The sequence below is a fragment of the Diabrotica virgifera genome, chromosome 5 (assembly GCF_917563875.1).
Source record: "Diabrotica virgifera virgifera chromosome 5, PGI_DIABVI_V3a".
In the NCBI taxonomy this organism is placed as follows: domain Eukaryota; kingdom Metazoa; phylum Arthropoda; class Insecta; order Coleoptera; family Chrysomelidae; genus Diabrotica; species Diabrotica virgifera.
Genome location: NC_065447.1, coordinates 76,559,375 through 76,578,721, shown reverse-complemented (window position 1 = coordinate 76,578,721; position 19,347 = coordinate 76,559,375). Strand labels below are relative to the sequence as shown.

Here is a 19,347-nt window from a genome sequence, read left to right as displayed (position 1 = left end):
ATCATAAACTGATAAAAAATTTTTTATTGAATTTTATGCATCACTAAAGTTGTTTAGAAGTATGTTTCCTTCAACATAGTCATGAGCTATTCAAAATATTCATTATCATTTTTGAAATTATTGCGTCGAAAGAATTTTGTCACGTAAAGGGGCAACACGGGCCCGTCGGACCCTATTTGTATTTATACCTAAAGTCTAAGTCTTTGTTACATAAGTTAAACTGGCAGTCAGGTATTGTTTTTGTGGATTATCTTAACGACTTTTATGATTCCGGAAATCCAATAATAAAGTCTAAACGTGTAAAAACAATGTAAACATTTCTTTGGTGTGAACATCAAAGAGATGCTTACAATAGGTGTTATATCTATTCTAAATGAATTTTAAAAACTGATAATCATTGTTGGAATGCAATAATATTGTTAGGTAGGTACCTATATATATTTTGAAATAAATAATGTATCTGCTATCAGTCGCTTGATATCGATGTTAGTGTGGACAACTAAGCTCCTAAAATTATATTGAATTACAGTGAAAGTACATAGATAGTGCTAATAAAATGTCCCGAAAACAATTATCAGCTGCAGAACTGCAAGATATTGCTAATAATTTATGGAATTCCTATGATAAAGAATCTCCTGAAGTAGGTGGCATTGAAAGTGACTCTGAAATTGAAGATCATCTTTCGGAAGCAAGTGAAGAGGATGATCAGCAAGTAGTATTGAGTGATAATGAAGAAGAATGTGTAGCTACAAGTTCCCAGATTTCAGAATGTGTAATTTTTGAAACTAAGGATGGAATTAACTGGAAGAGTTAACCACAACCGACAGGACGTATGCGATACTGCGACATAATAAAAAGCAAAGTGCACAAAGTAATGTTAGTCCCTGGTCAAAGTGTAGATGATCCTGTTGATTCCTTTTGTTTGTTTGTGGACGAAAAAATTGTGAACGAAATAGTGAAGTGTACAAATAAAGAAACCTAAGAAGTCCTGGGGATAGAGAACTGGAAATATTGCGACTCTACAGAGCTATATGCCTCTATTGGACTACTACTAACTGCAGGACACCTGACTGAGTGCCAACATCCATAATGTAGATATACTTTGGAGTAAGTTTTATGGACCTACTATATTTAAAGCTACCATGGGGTTAAAACAATTCAAAAATTTGCTAAGATTTGTTCGATGTGACGATAAGGACACGAGTACAGTTCTGTTTATCTTAGAAGGGATATGTTAATATCAACATTCACATGATTTGCCAGACTGAATTTTGTTATATTTGTAATTATATGTGTAATTTTTCCAACCGATTCCCGTGCCGGCTATAATAGACCACAAGAAATATCCTCATAATCACTTATGTTTATATTAATATTTCTCTGTATTCACGCTATTAAATTTATTTTACCTGATTGATTATTGCTTGGCCAGTAATGCAATTTATAGTAAGAGAATAAAACCATCCAACCCCAACCACTATTGCTGCAAACGTTTTTTCCTAAAATAGAAATAAATAAATACATGTATAATAATTAGAACAACCGCCAAAGAAAGAAGTGATTTAAAATAATAATAATTATTTACCTTTTAGGCCGTTATAGTAAAGTGAAAATATATTCAGGTTCACTTCCCAAATTGTAACACCATAGGGTACTAACTGGCTAAGAATCGGAAGAGTAGAATGCAATGGATAGATAGACCGAATGATAACAATAATTAATTATAAGTGATTGGTAAGGACCACAAGAGATAATTCCCAAATTACGCCAGGGAAATAAGCCAAAATTATACCAAGTTCGGGACAGTTGAGCAGCCAAGTTGCAAATGGGTTTTTTGGGTACATTATCCTCATCATCATCATCATCATCATCATCATCATCATCATCATCATCATCATCATCATCATCATCATCATCATCATCATCATCATCATCATCATCATCATCATCATCATCATCATCATCATCATCATCATCATCATTCTCTTTGCCTTATCCCTATGCGGGGTTGATTTCCCTAATTGCAATTCTCCCTACAATTCTATCTTGGGTCATATCAATATTAATCCCCTTTACCAACATGTCCTGCCTAATCATCTCCCCCCACGTCTTCTTTGGTCTTCCTCTCCTACTCCTTCCAGGAATCTGCACTTCAGCTATTCTTCGGATTGGGTAATTAACGTCTCAACGTTGAACATGACCAAACCATCTTAACCTATGCTCTCTCATTTTGGCATCAATTGGTGCCACACCTAGACTTCCCCTAATATACTCATTTTTAATTTTATCCGTTTTTGTCACTCCACTCATCTATCTAAGCATTCTTATTTCCGCCACATGCATTCGTTGTTCCTTTTTCTTTTTTACTGCCCAACATTCAGTTCCATACATCATAGCCGGTCAGGGCTGTTTTATAGAATTTTCCCTTGAACTTCATTAGAATTTTCCTGTCACACAGCACACCACTCGCTTCCTTACACTTCATCCATCCAGCCCTAATTCTACTGCATGCATCTCCATCTATTTCTCCATTACTCTGTAATACCGATCCCAGGTACTTAAAACTATTGCTTTTTTACAATCAGTTCACCATCCAAAGATACCATTTTATTTGTAGTAACTCCATCTTTAAATAAACATTGCAAATACTCTCTCTTTGTCCTACTAAGTTTTAAACCTTTTTCCTCCAGAGCTTGTCTCCACTGTTCCAGTTTTTGTTCTAAGTCTCTTTCACTATTTCCTACTAACACGACATCATCAGCATGCATTAAGCACCATGGCATGTTACCCTGTAGTTTCACTGTTATCTGGTCCAAAACTAATGAGAATAAATACCGACTAAGCACCGAGCCTTGGTGCAATCCTACTTTCACATGAAATTTATCAGTCTCTCCCACACCTGTCCTAACACTAGTCGTTACTCCCTCATACATATCCCTTACAATCTTTACGTTTCACCAGGGACTCCTTTCTTATTGAGTGCCCACCACAGAAGCTCTCGAGGAACTCTATCATATGCTTTCTCAAGATCAATGAATACCATATGAGCGTTTGTTTCTTTACTCCTGTATTTTTTCATCAGCTGCCTTATAATGAAAATTGCATCTATTGTTGTTCTGCCCTTCATAAAGCCAAATTGATTCTCGGATATTTCGGTCTCTTCACGTATCCGTCTATCAATTACTCTTTCCCATATTTTCATGGTGTGGATAAGCAGTTTTATAGCCCTGTAGTTTGTACATTGTTGTATATCTCCCTTGTTTTTGTAGACAGGTATTAATATACTGCTTCTCCATTCGTCTGGCATTTGTCCAACTTCCACAATTCTATTAAAGAAACCTGCTAGCCACCTTGTTCCTGACTGTCCCAATGCTCTCCATACTTCCCCAGGAATATCATCTGCTCCTACCGCTTGTCCTCTCTTTATTTTTTGAAGCGCTTGAGCCACTTCCTCGTTTGTTATTTTAGTGACCTTTTGGGTACATTATACCTAATACATTATAAATACAAAAATGCCCGTCACAGTTCGAACGAGAATTTTAGCTATTAACAAATAAGGGTCAAAAATGTCAGTTTTTTCGTTTAAATCGTTACAGGTAAAAATAGGGTAATTAAATATATCTTATTTATAGTATTCTTCGTTTAGTAGATGACCCAAGGCTTAAATCGGCAGTTTTTGAATTTAATTTTGATCCGATTATTTATTGCTCCGGAAATTGCAAAATAAGACTAAAATTTCGCAAATAAAAAATTTGCTATACCTTTTCCGAAAATGACCTTAATTAAGACTTTCAATTGCACGAAAAGTTGAGTCAAACAGTCCGTATTATGTACAAAAAATTTTTAGGCGATTTATCAATTAGTTTAAATTTTATTCAATTTGTTTATCCCAAAGAGCTTTTTTTTCCGCAATATTATTGTTCAGAAAATAATAATGGTAGGGGAGCCCAAGCGGGGATTTTTGCAGTTACTCGAGCGCGTCAGATTAGCATATAGGGAGAAACCTGGTACCCTGCAGATGTATCTCTACCATAGATTGGCTCTTAACACAGGGGAGTTCGTTAAGGGGGGCCCGAAAAAAAAAATCTATTCTTAAAAAAACTCGAAATTGTCAGATTAAGATAAGGTAAGTTAAGTACATGCAAAAGAGTGTATATTTCAAAAATCTGACGATTTGAGCCGGGCGTAAGGAAATGGGTGAGTCCCAAAGATTCACAAGAAAAAAGCGAATATTTCGCGAAATGAATGACAGATCGAAAAACTAAAAAATATATGCTCAATATTTTTTAAAAATCTATCTAATGATACCAAACAAGACTTCCCACGGAGAGGGGTGGGGGATAAATTTAATATTTTAAATACGAATCCCGCGATAATTCGCGAAATGAACATCAGATCGAAAAACTGTAAAATACACTTATTCAATATTTTTGAAAAATCTATCGAATGCACCAAACACGACCCCCCATAGATGTGGGGTGGGGGGTTACTTTAAAATCTTAAATAGGAGCCCTCATTTTTTATTGCAGATTTGGATTCCTTACGTAAGAATAAGTAACTTTTATTCGAAACATTTTTTCGAATTATGGATAGATTGTGTTATAATCGGAAAAAACGATTGTTGGAAATCGAAAATTAAATTAAAAAATGGCAAACGCCCACTAAAATGGAAAACTTTACTTAACTTTTTTTGGTTTTAGGACCTACTCTTCACAACCCAATAGGTCCCCAAAGCGCTCAAGTGACTGCACATTTAGCATACTTTGCTCCCCTACCATAATGATAGCAATTCTTCGGAAACCACATGAAAAAAAAGAAGTCATATTTTCAATGTATTTAAAAAAATCCTTAACAATTCGTTTGTATCACTCCTAAAACATTTTAAAAAAAGCACAGTCATTTTATAAAAAGCTTTTAATTTTTTTTAAAATGCTTATATAAACCATTTAAATAACTTTGTTAATATTGACTGTAGGCTAAAACTACAATGGGATTTGGAAAGCTGGTATTTTTACACGAATTTCCAAAAGACGAATTTTCACCTAAGTTAATTACGGTCAAAGCTAGCCACTTTTTTTATTTAATTGGCTACTTTGTTTATAATAATTAAGCAACCTAACTGGCGCTATTTTGAAGTTAAAGGTATATAGTGTCTGTGTAAAAGTTTGAGTAAACTTCGAACCTCAACAGAGTGGTTAATAAAGCTTTAAAAATGACGTCCTAATGAAATCGACTCGTGGTCGGAGGAGGGGAATTATTAAAATCCGTGGAATCAAAAAATAAAACTTATTCTTCAAACATATGCTGCGATTAATATCTCCGGAGCTTGTTGATGGATTTTGATCATAATTTTTTAAATTTGTATGCACTCGTAGTCTTATAGAGAAAGTTAACTACACATATCCCCACGTAACATTACAAAATGCTAGGGGGAACCCCCATTATCACTCAGGGTTATGAAAAATAGATTACTACCGATTGTAAGACCTTACAAATATACATATATAATTTCATAAAAATCGGTCAAGCGGTCTCAGAGGAATATGGCAACTAATATTGTGATAGGAGAATTTTATAGATGATAATATATAGATGGCTATTAACAAATAGGGGTTAGTTACAGAAGAGTGAAAATTAAGGGTTGTATGTATTTTTAATTCTACATCATATAAAATTAGGATGGACAATTTTGTCCAAAAAAATTTAAAAAAAGTGCCAGGGGGGCAACCCGGTATAAAAAATAGATTATAACTTATTCTTGTTCCTATAAGCTATACATGTAAAATTTCATAAAAATTGGCCAAGCCGTTTCGGAGTAGCATGGTAACTAACACTGTTACAGGAGAATTTTATGTAAATAGAAGTAACTGTGAATTAAATAATAAAAGGGGCTAGGGCTAACTTTGACCCTAATTAACCTAGGCAAACGTTTTTTTTTTGAAAAATCGTGTAAAAATACCAGCTTTTGAATTTCCAAAGTAGATGTACTCTACAGTCAATATTAACAAAGCTATCCAAATTGTTTATGAGATAAAAATGACTCTACTTTAGTAAAATGTTTTGGAGTGAAAAAACGAATTTTAAATGATTTTTTTCAATACTTTGAAAACATAACTATTCTTCTTTCATGTGGTTTCCACAGAATTGCTATATCATTATTATTTTCTAAACAATAACATTGCCAAAAAAGCTCTTTGGAATGAACAAATCGAATAAAATTTAAACTAATTAACGAATCGTCCTAAAATTTTGTGTACTTTATACGGACTGTTTGATTGATCTTTCCATGCAATATGAAAGTCTTAGATCATTTTGGCAAAAGTTATAGCAATTTTTTTATTTCCGAAATTTTAGTTTTATTTTGCAAAATAAAAGATGAATATTATAAATCAGATATTTAATTACCCTATTTTTACCTGTAGCGATGTAAACGAAAAAATTGCCATTTTTGACCCTTATTTGTTAATAACTAATATAAGTTTCTCGTCCAAACTGTGACGGGCATTTTTGTATTTATAATGTATTAGGTATACAGGGTGTTTCATTAATAATTGTCCATATAGTAACTGGAGAAACCTTAGCACAAAATACGAAGATTTAACCTAAAACACTTAACTAAAATATGGTTCCTTACTGAGTTACAGGGTGTTTTATCTAAAAATTTAAAAACTATTTTTGCTCAGCATTTTAAAACTTTTCGACGTATCCTTTTCATACTTAACAGAAAGTGCGACTACTAGACACCCTACTAAATTATGATAAACAAACGTTTCTAGCTGCTACCAGAGGCGTACGACAGGGGATGGTGAATGGTTGACCCTTATCAAATTCTACGCCACCGGAGGAATTACTATTTTAGTGCCATTTTTAGATTCCCCAATACTTTCTACGTAAATAATATACTCTTCATTGGTAACGATAAAGTCATTAGTTTTCGACATATTTGAAGTTAAATATGAAACTTGGTGGTGTGACTTTTTTCTGGACATTATGTGGACTATATAGAACAATTTGGTGTTGGAGGAGAACTTTCACTTTGGATGTCTGGGTTATGCCATCTTTTGGATCAATCTTATCATACTATTAATTTCTCGTGCTTGAGATCTTATAAGGTATGGAGAATCACTGATCGTCTCTCGCTTTAATTCTAAAATGTACCTGTCTTTCTTTAAAGAAATATTGACATACTTGACAACACTGTAGTAAATTTCCCGTTAGGATCTCGATCTCTTCCTCTTCACGGTCAGAACAAGCCACTTTCGCTTGTCGAAATGTCGTAATTACTTTTAAAACATGTCTGGTACATTATTTGTAAACTACCCTAAACTAGAGAAAAAATAAGATGTAAAAGACGAGATGTAAAATGTAAAAAAATATAATACGTACCCCTTTCAATACCTGATTTACGGTTACGGCTACAACCAGGCTACATACTAAAGACAATACACCAATAGATCCTTTTGTAAGTGTATTTAATTCAGTAACTAGTCTGAAATTTTTAAATAATAATTTTATGTTAAAGTGGCGTTTAAACGCCGCGATAAATGAGATCGATTTATTGTGACGACAAATTGCTACGATTTATTGATTTTTTTTAAAGCTGTTTATGCGCTGCGATTGTCGCGATGGATTATAAATTGAAACAACAGGGCTTTTCATTCACAGTCATTTGTTTCGAACTTTTGTCATATTTTGTATAATCCGTGTATATTAATTAATATTATACACAGATCATATAATATATGACAGAAGCTCGAAACAAATGACAATCGATGAAAAGTCCTACTCGATCGTTACAATAAATTGATGCAATCCGATACCAACTCCAATTAAACTTAAAATCCGATAAATCGCTGCGATGTACCGTTTACATACAACGATAAATTTAAACAAATCGATCGATATAGATAAATCGCTCGGATTTATCGCGGTGTCTAAAGGCTACCCAGACAATATAGGGGGGTCAATGTAGATAGAAAACTTGTATTGTTTCGGAAAACATCAAACAAGCTCATATTTTTCTAAAACGTTTTTGTTACTTTATAAATACACACACCCAAACTTATATGGAATCACCATGTATTTCAAAGTAATATTTATTTCTTTTGAAAAAACTTGTTATTGTTGCGAAGATTAAAGGTTTTTATTGAAAATAAGCAAATATATAAGCCAATCGGATAGTACAGATCGGTACGGTATAGGTTATTTGCTTGAGTTGCAAATTTAACGAAAATAAATAAACTAACTTTTGCGTCCAAAAACGAAAATATGCCTCATGTGGGGTTATAGAACTTAGAACAAAGAAAGATTATTGGTCTTGTGGAGAAAGTAATGTTCTCAGAGGGACATAGCTGTAGAGCTAGGCGGGGGGTTCTGCCCAAAACCTATGCTAGGTAACAGGAACTAGGAAACTCAAAAATAAAGCAAGGGAGAGTCGCCAAAAGTAATAACGGCTCTCCACGTTCGTTTAATTGTCCAATCAGCTGGAAAACACCCGCCATTTCTCACCTGCAGCTCCAAAGGTAGCTTTTAAAAGCTACAGGTGTAGGTAACTGTTTCAGTTAAAAACGATAAGAAGAAGAGTTCGTATCAAGAAGTATACAGCACGAGGCAGTTATGGGTTCCCGAGTTATCCAGGCAGCACAAGATTGATCGCCTAAATTGGTGTCTTTATCACCAAAACTGGAATATTGGGAATTGACAAAATGTGCTATTTTCAAAAAAAGTCAGAATTTGTGTAAATTCAGATGACCCACGAAATCGTGTACTTAGAGGTCAAGGAAGACAAGCAAGAACGAAAACTGTCAGATCTGTTTACAAATATACAAGGGGAAGTGTAATGTTCTGGAGAGGAATTGTGATCCGTAAAAAAAACTACTTTAATTTTCATCCAGTCAACTTTAACGGGAAACAGATTACAGAAAAAGCAAAAAAACACGAAAATCTATAAAGGATAATGAAGAGGAATTATGCGGACCAATCCACCGCATGAAATGGATTAAAAGAGCTCATGAACCTGAGCGACCTATACTCTATACTAGAGTGACCGGTCTATATATATAGAACTTTAACTGCTCACAGGTATGTTGATAACCTGTAGTCAGGCTCTGGAGAGGTGCAACTGGAGAAAATTTAATTTTATTGCATGATAATGGACCTCTACACCTCTACATACCACTAGAGTGACTACAGACATCATTGAAGCAGAAGGCATCCCTTGTTTGGAGTGGCCTGCTTGCTCACATGAGCTTAATCCTATAGAGTATTTGTGGGATATGCTTAAAAGAAAAATTAGAGCTCGCCGGGATAATCCACAAAACACCGCACGGCTAGTACAAGCTGCTAGGATGGAGCAGCCTAACACAACAAAATGTTGATAATTTGATTAGGAGCATGTCCACGCAAACTGACGCTTGCATAAGGACTAGAGGTGATAACATTGACTATCACAAAATACAAAATAAATAAATAAAAACAATTTAAACATTATTCGTTTTACATTGAAATTTTGTATGCTATTGACTTTAAAACAACTACTTTCAATCTGTTTGTTAAATACCTTTAGGCCTGGATACCGCGTATGAAAAAAAAGTTGATTAATGGCAAGCTGAAAATTTGTTAATAGCTTAAGGGTGTCTAGTCGGATAAACGTTGATATATGGGAACACTGGAACAGGGGCAGTTTTAATTGTGGAACAGGTTAAGAATTTGGAACGACCAGACCAAGAAAACGGCACATTTATTTTGTCCGACAGAATAGACTTAAACTCTCCGAACAGAGATTAAACTCTCATGCAAAAATCAGACTGCTATTTATCACCTGTCATAATTCCTGTCATTTAACATATTCTACATATTCCACTCATTAAAACGCCCATTTGGTGATAAATAGCGGTCTGATTTTTACATGAGAGTTTAATCTCTGTTCGGAGAGTTTAAGTCTGTTCTGTCGGACAAAATACTTGTACCGTTTTCGTGGTCTGACCGTTCCAAATTTTTAACCTGTTCCACAATTAAAACTTCCTCTGTTCCAGTGTTCCTATATATCAAAGTTTGTTCGACTAGACACCCTTAAGCTATTAACAAATTTTCAGCTTGCTATTAATCAACTTTTTTCATACGTGGGATCCAGACCTATTTATTGTTTTATTTAATTGTTATGTATTTGTTATTAAATTGCTTTAAAATAAATATTGTTTGACTTCGTGTGTTCGTTTTTTTAAATTCGCAAGAAATATTAAGAATTATCAGATGATTTCATATAAGTTTGGGTGTGTGTATGTTAATAGACCTGGCCCTGGAAGTACTTGAGTATACTTGAACAATGAAAAACTGAATCTTGCCGGAAGGTGCGATGGTACCTTGTTACCCCCTCCCTCCTTCCATGTTACGGGTAGATAAAAAGCAATTTTTTGCAAAAAACATTTTCTTTCATTTTCTAAATGCATAGTTTTCGAGATAAACACAGTTAAACTTAAAAAAATCGAAAAATTGCAATTTTTGAACCCGAATAACTTTTGATTAAAAAATAAAATAGCAATTCTGCTTGCAGCATTTGAAAGTTGAAGTCAAGTTATACCGGTTTTGATTATTTGCATTGCTAAAAATTAATTTTTTTATTGTTAATCAAAGCTATAAACAGTGTTTCAGCGTTTTGTCGCATGTCCGCACCGCGCCAAGGATTACAACCGAACGGATCCGACCATGGAACCGACCAGGTAGCGAATTTACAAAAGCTATCATCATCATCAGTAGCTCGAGCTCGACAACCCTTTTTGGGTCCTGGCTTGTTCTAGGGTTTTCCTCCATTCTGTTCTGTTCCTTGCTTTGTTCTTCCAGTGGGTAATCTCAAGTGTTTTCAGATCTTGTTCCACTTGTTTCATGTATCTAAGTTTGGGTCTTCCCTTTGACCTTCTCCCTACTGCTGCTTGCCTCATTATATGTTTTGGTGTTTCGGTCTCCAACATCCGTTCAACATGTCCCATCCAGCGCAGACGTCCGATTTTTATGGATGTTATGACGGGTTCGTTGTATGCTGCGTATAGTTCAAAATTATGTCTTCTGCGTCATACGTCATTTTCTTTCGCCCCCTTATATATGTGTCTGAGGATTTTTCGTTCAAACGTACCTAGTAAGTTCTCATCGCTTTTCGACAGTGTCCATGTCTCTGATCCATATATGAGGACCGGTTTTATCAGGGTTTTGTATATTTTGCATTTGGTTTTTTTCGTGATGTTGTTAGATCTTAGATGTTTAATTAGTCCATTATATAAAAAATAAAAAGCTTATTTTGTAAAAGGTATATGTATTTAAAATCCCTAAAAAGGGCTGTATCACAAAACGTTTTCGGAATAAATATTACATCATCGGTGTTATCACAGGTTTACATGCTTTAAGCCACCAAAATGTACGGGTAAAAACCCTTAAATTGATTTTAAACAGTTGGGGTTACATTATCCAACTTAATACCCAGGTAAAAACCCATAAATTGTAGTATCAATTTTCCAACCAATATGGTTGATGTCATGTGATGCCAGGGGTTAATCTGGAAATATTTTAAACATTTTGTACAACATTTGCAAAATCAGATAATATAATGTAACCCCAACTGTTTAAAATCAATTTAAGCATGTAAACCTGTGATAACACTGATGATGGAATATTGATTCCGAAAACGTTTTGTGATACAGCCCTTTTTAGGGATTTTAAATACATATACCTTTTACAAAATAAGTTTTTTATTTTTTGTGATTTATGGTATACAGCCAGTACAGGAATTTTTCCTTGTGTATTTTAAGTCCATTATATGTTTTATTAGCAATATGTATTCTTCTCTTGACTTCTCGCTGACATTGTTATCTGCGGTGACTAGTGAACCTAGATATGTGAAATTTTTTACGTTTTCGATGTTATAGTCTCCTATTGTCAGATTCTGTAGGTTTCTTTGGCCTGTCGATTTGCTGGCCTTCATTTTCATTACTATTTAGGCCGCTGTTTGTGCCGCTCTTTCTATCGCATTAAATACTTCTATCATTTCTCTTTTGCTTCTAGCTATGTAGCTGAAAATGCCAATATTTGTACACTTTTCGTTATTATTGTTCCTCTGGTGTTGACCTTTGACCCCCCATTATTATTTTCTCTAATGTGATGTTGAATAGAATACAGGATAGAGCATCTCCTTGTCGTAGGCCCGTTCTAACATGTATTGTATCTGTTAGTGCGTTTTGAATTCGAATTTGGCTCTGTACTTTAAGTGTTTCTTTTATTATATCAATGAGTTGAGTTGGAATATTAAACTCTTTCAGGGCGTGGATCAGAAATTCTCGATGGATACTATCATAAGCACTCTCAAAATCAATGAAGAGATGGTGTGTACCTTTATTAAATTCACTAGTCTTTTCCAAGATTTGCCTAAAGACGAAGATCTGATCTATTGTGGACTTCTGCCTGCAGAAACCACATTGATATCCCCCAACTATTTGTTCCGCATATTATGGTCTCAATCGCTCATACACAATATTTGACAGTATTTTATATGCCACAGTCAGTAGCGTTATTGCCCAGTAATTTTTACATTCAAGCTGATCTCCTTTTTTATGTAGTGGAATAATTACTCCGGTATTCCAGTCTTGTGGCAGTTGTTTATTATTCTATATGTTCGCTATTATTTCGTGTATTGTATTCAATAGGGAGTCTCCGCCTTCTTTTATTAATTCTGCGCTAATATTGTCTAATCCAGGTGACTTCTTGTTTTTCAGTCTGGTAACTGCTTCTTGCATTTCAGCTACTGAAGGGGGGGTTGTTTCTCAAAAGCTATACTAAAAGCTTTTATTTATGCCATACTAATAAAGCTAGCGAATTTTTAGGCTGATTTATGTTACACCGGAACGTGGACGGCATGGCGCGCAGAACAATAGAAATCGCACGTCCTAGGCACGCGAGTAACTCAGTTAAGGCAAGCGTCCACAGACCCGCATTGTACGCATCGTACGCAACGGATTTTAGTTTGCCTTGTACAAAAACTTATGTAACTGCGTCCACTAATTCGCATCGTACGGATCGCATCATCGGCAATACCGAAGGGTTGCTTCGAGATTCGAGAGGCAACTTTTGCGATTCGTGCCGATGAATCATTCGGAATGCTGATAGTGGACGCGCCCCACGCGCTCTGTTCGGATTTTCGCTTGGTCCAGTGGGAGCTAATCTACGGCTATTTGCATTTGACGATCGTCTTGTCCGTAATGAAACAAGTAAACTCAGTTTTAACTTTTATTTTATATACATATATGTATATTCAGAAACAAATATTACAGGCCATGATAAGTTGATTATATGGATTAAAATATCATAAATATTACGAATTTTTCGTGTTTATTGTCTTTTGGTCTTTTTCAAGATATATAGACGATCTAACTATGAAAATTATTCTCGTTAAAAAAAAACAACACATTTTTCTATCTTAAAGCAATGAATTTTTAAAAAAAGATTAGACTTGTTAATGATGTTACTGAGAGAAGTGTAAAATTGATGCAAGAAATTTCATTGACCCTCACAAAAGATGAAAAAGCAAGCAAAGTGTGTTACAAGTAGTTCAAAACCACAGAAAATATTTTACCGATTTCAGAAAGGCAACTTTAATAAATTAATCTTTAAAGAAAGATTAATGCCCGGTTGCACCAACAGATCTTAAGCTTAAGTCGAGAATATCATAAGAATTAATACGAGTATAATATAATTATAATATATAAGAATACCATAATATATTAATAGATATAATTGATAATAAGGTAAGAATCTAAAATCATGATGCAACGTAAGTGATACTCAAGGAGGCCCTATCTATAAGTAGAGCTTAGCTAAGCTGGAGCTTAAGATCTCTTGGTGCAACCAGGCATTAGATACCTACTGATGTAGTTACTATTTTCCATTTAAATCAAATTGTAACAGCTTCGTGTATTCCTTTATATTCAAATGTATTTACTTAGAAAAATGGGTGCTATTATGTGGTCTACCGTCGTGTTTCTGCTATAGCTTGCGGTATACCGAAAGAATTGGTGTATGAGCTGAATATTACTATGCCGATAAAAAAATGTTTACAAATCATTTTTGAATGTATTTTTTAAAAACATGTAGAGTTTGTGTAAGGTTTTATGTGTGTGTGTGTGTGTGTGTTTAGATTTATGACCTTGGTTTGAACCAATTGGCCAGCTCAATTTTTTTTTTTATTTTCATAGACACAATTTCCTAATTTTAACTGATATACATTATATTTTAATAATCACAAACATATATTACATACATTACATTAAAAATACATACTAATAAAACACTATTACTAAATACTTATACTAAACCACTAATTGATATTAATTTTTTTTTCTTTCGCGCTAAGACCTAAACCCGATTCATCCTCGCGGAGGTTTAGGCCTTCTTTGTGATTTTTTTTTGTTTTTTTTTGTTTTTTTTTATTTTGTTTTTTTTTTAATGTAAGGTTTTATAGGTCTCAAGTTAATAATTTTCGAAATATTTAAAATGACATATGAGAGTTTTACCAGTATAGTGTCATTTTTAAATAATTTAATATCTTTGACATATATATATCAATATAAAATACAATGTGATCACTATTTGCAAATACACTTTTTTTTCATTTTTTAAATGGTACACCCTGTATATTGTATATTAGTATTGCATTTTGTAGTAAATGTTACAGGCTTTCTTTTGATATCAGGTTGTATGTGTCTAGCATGTTTCGTTTTGTAGATATTTAAACAAGAACTATACATTTTACGTTTTTGTGGATTTTTATTACTAAACAGATACATTAAAATATCATACTAATAAATGTAGCTAATATGCATAAATTAATTACTAAATTAAATAAACAACCAATAAATAAATAAACAACCAATTTTAAAGTCTACCTTAGTAATTTTTCTACCCTAGCAGGTAGTGGCATCGGCAATCCGATCGCTGCCGATACAGTGGACGCAGTATGAAAACCAGTGGCGTAGCTAGCCCCACAGGGGCCCCCTATCAAAATTTGTCGCCGGGCCCATTTTCATGACTGATATGGGATAGTGCTAAAAAAATGTTCAACAAAAGCAGCAAAAACGCGTGTATACAGGGTGTAACAAAAATACAGGTCATAAATTTAATCACATATTCGGGGACCAAAAATAGTTCGATTGAACCTAACTTACTTTAGTACAAATGTGCACGTAAAATAAGTTACAGCCCTTTGAAATTACAAAATGAAAATCGTTTTTTTTTCCAATAGATCAAAAACTATTTTTAGATTTTTTATTGAAAATGGGCATGTGGCATTCTTATAGCAGTATTATTTTAAGAAAAAATTATACTGAAATTTGGACACCCCATAAAAATTTTATGGGGGTTTGGTTTCTTTAAACCCCCAAACTTTTGTGTACGTTCCAATTTAATTATTATTGTAGTGCCATTAGTTAAGCACAATGTTTTAAAAACTTTTTTATCTCTTAGTACTTTTTCGAAAGTCAGTTTTTATCGAGATATTTTAAATATTTATCAAATCCACCACATATTTGTATATGGTTAAGTACGATTATGGAGACTTTGTAATAATGTAATAAACGTTTATTTATGATTTACATTTTTAGGTATATTTTGAAACATATTAAAAATGAAACCACATCTCAATAAAAGGTGCCTTATCGAAAAAATACAAAGGGGCAAAAAAGTTTTAAAAACACTATGTTTAAATAATGGTACCGCTAGAAAATGTCTGCTGAAACAAACCTATTTAATTGGGTTAACTTGGAATATTTGGGGGGTTTAAAGGAACAAAACCCTCATAAAATGTTTATGTAAACATATTAAAAAAGAAGCCGCAACTCGTTAAAAACTGCATTATCGAAAAAATACTAAAAAGGCAAAAAGTTTTAAAATATTAAATTTAACTAATGGTACCACAATAATAATTTATTTGGATCGTACAAAAAAGTTTTTTTTGGGGGGGTTAAGAGAACAAAACCCCCATAAAATTTTCCAAAAACCCAAATGTACCCAAAACCCCCCCATATTTTTTCTTTAAGATGTTCCCACCATAAGAATGCCACATGTCCATTTTCAATAAAAAACCTCTAATAGTTTTCGATATATTGGAAAAAAAACGATTTTCATTTTGTAACTTCAAAGGGCTGTAACTTTTTTACTTGCACATTTGTACTAAGGTAAGTTAAGTTCAATCGAACTATTTTTGGGCCCAGAATATGTGGTTTAATTTATGACCTGTATTTTTGTTACACCCTGTAGAATAGAATAGAAATATATTTTATTGTCACTGAAAATTTTACAATTTTATGGACAAAGCGTAGATACAAATAGTAGTCAAAAACAACAACAAATACAGTTTACTGAAATTACACAAATCGTCAATATTATTACAAAATAAAAGAAAATGAAATAAAACCAAACAATACAGAGTGTTTCATTAATAATTGGAAATATTTTAACTGTAGATTTCTGGGCTCAAAATATTACGGTTTAACCTAAATCACCTACTCCGAAAAGGCTTCCAAGGGAACTGGAGCTCTTTGATGGTGCCTTTTAATTAGTTTTTTTGAAATACCTCTAGAACACATCTATTATTCAAACCCCTTCAAATATCACATAATAAACAAAATTTTTATATTAAACCCGTAACAAATGTTAAATATCTATGAGTTTTTATAGATACACATCTAAAATGGGACTTTCACATTAAATATATCATTAAAAAGCTACAGTTTATCCTGTATAAAATTAAACATCTTAAAAAACACATACCTAATATATACCTTCGCACACTATATTACGGACTAGTAGAAAGTCATCTCCGTTATGGTATACTGGCTTGGGGAAGCGCCCTGAAAACACACATTCTTCCACTAGAAATCATACAAAGAAGATTTCTGAAAATTATTACGTCTAAACCATACACCTACTCTACAGATAGATTATATAAGGATAGTAATATATTTGACTTGAAACAGTTATACTTTCTTTGTGTGCCTTTAAAATATCACACCATGAAAACAGACAACAATTTACCATCACTATATGATTCCGAAAATGACAAAGTCCTTCTGTCAAAGAAGTTTTCTATTTCTAGCCCCAAAAATATATAATCATATCCCCAGTGATATCAAAAATACTAAGAATGTTCTTCTATTTAAAAAGAAATTAAAATCATTTCTGATGGAACAAACAAGAAATTTTTGTGACATCATTATAGTAGCTTAAATTTACATACATTAAAAAACAAAAAAAAATAAATGAAACTCTAGAGTCACTACCAATTTTTATACCTATATTTCAAATTTTATATTGTTTTAAGCTGATTTATTTTGCTTATTATTTTTATCATATTTAATAAAACATGCGTATATATGTTATAGTCAAAGCCCGAATTTCAGGCACTCCTAGGTTTGACTAGGCAATCCTCAGGTCTGACTGACGGTCTCAGTCAAAGCCCGAAATAAATTACAGTTTCGGCCTTTGACTAGTCAAACCTAGGAGAGACTAAGTTGGTCAGGCAAAGGTCGAAATTTAATTTTATGAAATCGTCGTAATTTGTTAGATTAGGTTCAATAAAACGTCATTTTTTAATTTTAATGTTTATTATTTTTATATGGTCGTAATTAAAATAAAAAAATATAGTGTTTATTCTCACATGTTGAGGCATTATGTCATTTAGATTTGCACAATACGTTAGATCTTTTTCCTCACATAATTTTGAAGACCATTTCTTGTTGCAGTAGGATTTTATAAAGCCTTGTCCTCCAAATTTAGAATATTTTGTACTAATTTCTCTTAGAGACAGCTTAACGTCTGGAACATCTTCGAAAATTCTCTTTGCATTCTCTTATTTGATTTCCTAAAAACCGTGTTTTTATTTTTCCTTATTTCGTACCAACTCTAAATAAGCAGTCAATTGTTTTATCGTCAAGTGTGAAAGAAGATATTGCAATCATAGACAAAACTAAGGATCACCATAATACTAACGAAGCCCATGGACCGTCGTCACTAGGAGAGGAAGAAAATTGTCAAACAATTCAGATTACCTCTTTAGATATGGTTTGTTGTATTGACCAAAAAGAGTGCTCTGACGCACATACGTGCATAATTTGTAGTCAGGTGGTGCATATTGTATACGCACACATATTTTGACAGCACACTTGGTGCATACTATGAAGGTTTTGAAAGAAAAGTTACATGCATGCGTTGTGCACACACAGAAAAGATTAAAATAAATAAAGGAAAAGCGACTGAAGGTCTTTATGCTCAAGCTAATGCTATGGAACGATTAAGTGAAAAAAAATTCCTCCAATTTCGATCGGAAAAACTGTAACAATACTTATCCCTAGCTTTGATACAGCCAAAGGAGATGCTCGAAATATTTTGGGTATCATACGATTGCAATATCTTCTTTCACAGTTGACGATAAATTAATTGACGGTTTATATAGAGTTGGTGCGAAATAAAAACAATAAACACAGTTTTTGCAAGAAATCAAATAAGAGACTGCAAAGGAAATTTTCTTAATTTCAAAGATAACGTTTCAGACGTTAAGCTGTCTCTAAGAGAAATTAGTACAAAATATTCTAAATTTGGATTACAAGACTTTATAAAATGTTACTGCAATAAGAAATGCTCTTCAAAATTATGCAGGTGTAAAGATCTAACGTATTGTGCAACTCTAAATGCCATAATCATAATGTCTCAACATGTAAGAATAATCACTAATTTTTTTTATTTTAATCATGACAAAATAAAATAATAAACATTAAAATTAAAAAATGACGTTTTATTAAACCTAATCTAAAAAATTACGACATTTTAAGCTAGATCGGGGTTTGACTAGTCAAACCCCGATTTCATAAAATTTAATTTCGACCTTTGCCTGACCAACTTAGTCTCTCCTAGGTTTGACTAGTCAAAGGCCGAAACTGTAATTTATTTCGGGCTTTGACTAAGACCGTTAGTCAGACCTGATGATTGCCTAGTCAAACCTAGGAGTGCCTGAAATTCGGGCTTTGACTATAACATACTAACTAATTGAGCCATACATAATTGTTTAAAAAAAATTAATTATTCGTGCTTTATTGTTAAACTAAGTATTTATTTTATTGTTTTCATTATATTATTTATTCTGCGTATCATATTTACTAAAACATAACTGTGTATTTACAATTAAAAAAACGTACCTATCTATTTATTGTATTATATTATATTGTATTATGTTGCTATTTATGTTATTTATGTTATTTACGTTAGTATGTTATTATTTATTATTTTATATCCTATTTACCGAAACAGGTGTATCCA

General features: G+C 33.1%; 1 protein-coding gene across 1 annotated transcript in view; it reads right to left on the bottom strand.

Annotated features, from left to right (window-relative positions):
* LOC114331862 (uncharacterized) overlaps positions 1 to 19,347 on the bottom strand; it is a 73,234-nt gene that overhangs the window by 6,546 nt on the left and 47,341 nt on the right. The window contains exons 3-4 of the mRNA XM_050651467.1: positions 7,387 to 7,489; positions 1,410 to 1,499 (exon numbers count right to left, since the gene is read on the bottom strand). Of these exons, the coding sequence (XP_050507424.1) occupies positions 1,410 to 1,499; positions 7,387 to 7,489 (193 nt within the window). The remainder of the gene's footprint in view (positions 1 to 1,409; positions 1,500 to 7,386; positions 7,490 to 19,347) is intronic.